This window comes from Coenobita brevimanus, chromosome 21 (genome assembly GCF_032717465.1).
Source record: "Coenobita brevimanus isolate Jiangsu-jjx chromosome 21, ASM3271746v2, whole genome shotgun sequence".
NCBI classification, from domain to species: domain Eukaryota; kingdom Metazoa; phylum Arthropoda; class Malacostraca; order Decapoda; family Coenobitidae; genus Coenobita; species Coenobita brevimanus.
This window is the reverse complement of record NC_136974.1, coordinates 28,920,816-28,924,627: the sequence shown is the minus strand read 5'-3', so window position 1 is coordinate 28,924,627 and position 3,812 is coordinate 28,920,816. Positions and strand designations below refer to the sequence as shown.

The window sequence follows — 3,812 nt, the reverse complement described above, 5'->3', positions numbered from 1 at the left end:
TAATCTTTTATTCTCTGAATAAAGATAAAATAATGATATCTTGAGTGAAACTATAATTTACATATAATCATTATTCAGATATATAAAAACAGAAATTGTCATTGCCAAATAACTCCATAGTGACAAAAACGCTACAGCATTATATTTTTTTTAATATTATGAATTAGGCTACTACTATTAGAAAAGGAAAAAAATTATAGCTAAAATGCCGAATAGTAACATATATGTTGGAACAAAAACACTAAAACAAAAACATGTAACATCAGTAAAAATATCATTATAATCGGTAATAATTCTGAATTTTACACCAAAACGCTGTAGGCTCTCATATATAAGTAATCATTATCCACAGAAAGTTTTAATATTCAATGTTATACTATAAATAGCGATAATGAATATCATCATTATTAAACAAGGAATATTAGCAATTAATTTAGACTTTCACCCTCCTCCACTTTCTTGATGCGAAGTCGTCTATTACATCATCATAGTTGAGATGCTTCCCAAGCTCTCTGTTGATGCTAATGACAGCAAGTCCACTCAGGCGTTCTTGACTCATCGTTGAACGCAAGTAGGTCTTGATTAGCTTCAATTTGGAGAAACTTCTTTCCGCGGAGGCTACAGTAACTGGAAGTGTCACAGCTACCCTAAGTGCTATCCACGGGTTGGGGTACAGTTCTTCCAGTTGTTTTACGTGGATTAAAGGGAGCATCTCCAGTGCTGTTGTCTGGAGTGGTACTGAAGGAAGGTTCTGAATTTCTTGTGCCAGTTCAAGTCCATTTATATCTGATTCACCATTGCAGCTCAAAGTCGTCTCTACTTTTGCACACTGACTTTTCAGTGATTCATGAGAAATTTTCTCTATATTGTTGAACTTCAGCAGCACTCCAAATTTCTCCTGCACCTCATTGAGGGAATGGAATCTATCTTCTAATGAACCTAAAGCCGAGTCCACTACCACATTAAAAAATGAAATCTCAAGATTCTTGAGAGCATCGCCGACTGGCTCATCTGCAGCTTCATAAGCAAAATGCCTTTTTGTGCTCCTGATCCGTTTTTGTTTCAGTTGTGACTCAACATTCATATCTTCACACAACTCTTTGGCAGTGGTTTGTGCTCCAGCAAAACCAGATTCTCTGTAGAGTGCAAGGGAGGTCTTGGCTTTATTTATCAGATCAATTGCAACATCTAATTGCATGGAAGCTGCCTGAAGCAGTTTGTTGACCTGGTTGACAATAGTTACAATATCACACCAGACAAAAGAACAAATCAAGAAGCGGTAGGATCCAACTTCCTCTGCAGCTCTGCTAAAGCCTGGGCTTCCACTTTGGCAACAGGATCAGACACATTCTCTCGAGCCTCTACAAGGGCATCTCTGATCTGAGTTGCCTGGTGTCTGACTGCATGGATGCTTTGCAATCTACTCTCCCATCTGGTGTCACTTCAAGACTTTACTGTGAGATGTACATGTTTTCTGAGAACAGTCCATCTTTGTGTGGCAGCTGAAAAGAAAGTAAACAATTTCTGGAGATGCCCAAAAAATCCAACAGTATCCCTTGATATTTTTGCTGCAACTGCAATTACCAAGTTCAGTGTATGTGCCCCACATGGAACATTCACTGCCCTGGGTTTTTTCAGAAGTCGAGCTTGAACGCCTTGTCTTTTCCCCTTCATAATTGCTCCATTATCGTAAGCTTGACCCCTGCAATCTTGAAAGGGTATATCAAGCTCCTTCAGTTTTTCCAGTATCACAGTAGACTAGTTTAATCCGGTTGTCTCCTCCACAACCACAAACCCAAGGAAATGTTCCTGGATTTCTGGCGTGTTCTCCAGATTCAAAGTCCTAACAATGATGGACATTTGCTCCTGGTGGCTAATGTCTGGGGTGCAATCGAATATGAGAGAAATATTTTGACTGCCGGATTTTTATAACAATGGCCTCCATCAATTTGTTCCTTATTATCTGGATCAGCTCGTTCTGGATATGCTTGCCTAGGTAATGTGTGTGCTGTTATTTGTAATTCTTGCTAGATGTTGTTCCATGACTGGGTCAAATTTGGCTAACAGTTCCACTTCTTTGAGGAAATTCCCGTTATTTGGCTCATACAGATTGTCAGAGGATCCTCTAAAACCTAGATTTCCCTCTGCAAGTGACTGAATGATGCACACTAAGCGTGTGAGCACATTCCGCCACCTTTTTCTTTCTACCTCCGTCAATGACATCTCTTGCTTGTCAATTGTTTTGCCCAATTGCAACCTCAGTTGCAGCTCTTTCCAGATCACCATGGATTTTAAGTGGTCTGGACTGCACTCATGACTGCGAATCAGTGCATTGATGTTTGACCAGTCATTTACACCTCGTTCTATGAATTTCATATTTTTAGTCTGAAACAACTTGCAGCAAAAACAAAATACGGAATTTGTATATTCTGAATATATGAGCCAGCTTCTTGGAATTTTCTCATCATTAGGCATTTTTCTTAATAACAGACCTTCGTGAAATGCTCTTCCACCTTTATTTTTTGGATATTTGTAATTTCTTTTAGCAATAAATGGTCCTCTGCGTACCATCTCAGTCCTGAAGCTGTCTGTAATGGGAGATAGCCAAAATGTTGGATCAGTTGGTGGTGCTCTTCTCTGTTGATATTGCCGGAGAGGCAATGCAAATTATTGAAACTGAGGGTACTGTAGAAGTGGTGGCTGTGCTCGAGTGAACTGCAGTAGTGCTGGCTGGGGTCGAAGGGGCTGTAGAAGTGCTGGCTGGGGTCAAGGGAACTGCAGTAGTGCTGGCTGGGGTCCAGGAAGCTGCAAAAGTGCTGGTTGGGGTCGAGGGGGCTGCAGAGGTGGTGGCTGGGGTCAAGAGAACTGCAGAAGTGCTGGCTGGGGTCAAGGGAACTGCAGAAGTGCTGGCTGGGGTCAAGGGAACTGCAGAAGTGCTGGCTGGGGTCGAGTGTTGCAGAAGTGCTGGCTGGGGTCGAGGGTGTTGCAGAAGTGCTGGCTGGGGTCGAGGGTGTTGCAGTAGTGCTACCTGGGGTCGAGGGTGTTGCAGTAGTGCTACCTGGGGTCGAGGGTGTTGCAGTAGTGCTGGCTGGGGTCGAGGGTGTTGCAGTAGTGCTAGCTGAGGTCGAAGGAGCTGCAAAAGTGCTGGTTGGGGTCGAAGGGGCTGCAGTAGGGCTGCCTGGGGTCAAAAAGTCTGTTTCGGGAGTAGCTGCTTCCGTCTGGTTGGTACGAAGAAATTTCAGTAATGACCATGGGCGAAATGAAACATTGATAACCCCTGGCGTGGCTCTTCTTCAGCACACGATTTTATTTTTGAAGCAGTGCAGAATATAAATTGGATATATAAGCCTTTAAGTAAGCCAGTTTTAAATTTATATGCATAATACCACATTTCTCCATGTACTATCAAAGTATGGGAAGTATAGTACACAACACATTTTGATGTTTTCTTTTACACTAATTTTGATAATTAATACGCCTTATTAAAATAATGGATTTATTTTCACTTGAGTATTATCCTCATAATAGAATATTAGTTTTCACCTAATGCTTCAAAGTATACGAAAACACTTTTTGTTGTGAAATACTGAGGTCAATACACTTGCCACACCATATACACATGTATAAGTGAATTAACGAATTTTAAAGTAATATATAGTTTCGCATGAAGAGGGGAGACAATAGGGACAGCCACGGGAGCGTTGAATGGCGTTGCTTTGTCTGGAAGAGAGGAGGCAAGGGATGAGGGAGGCCAAAGGGGTGACTAGGCTACATGTGATGCGATTAGTGACTTGGATATAGCAATAATTTCT

At 41.6% G+C, this 3,812-nt stretch overlaps 1 protein-coding gene across 1 annotated transcript; it reads right to left on the bottom strand.

Annotated features, from left to right (window-relative positions):
* Window positions 1-433: 433 nt before the first annotated feature.
* On the bottom strand, window positions 434-1,198 carry LOC145392134 (uncharacterized). The gene has a single exon (XM_080266585.1). The coding sequence runs from the start codon at window positions 1,196-1,198 to the stop codon at window positions 434-436; it is 765 nt and encodes a 254-aa protein (XP_080122711.1).
* Window positions 1,199-3,812: the final 2,614 nt, after the last annotated feature.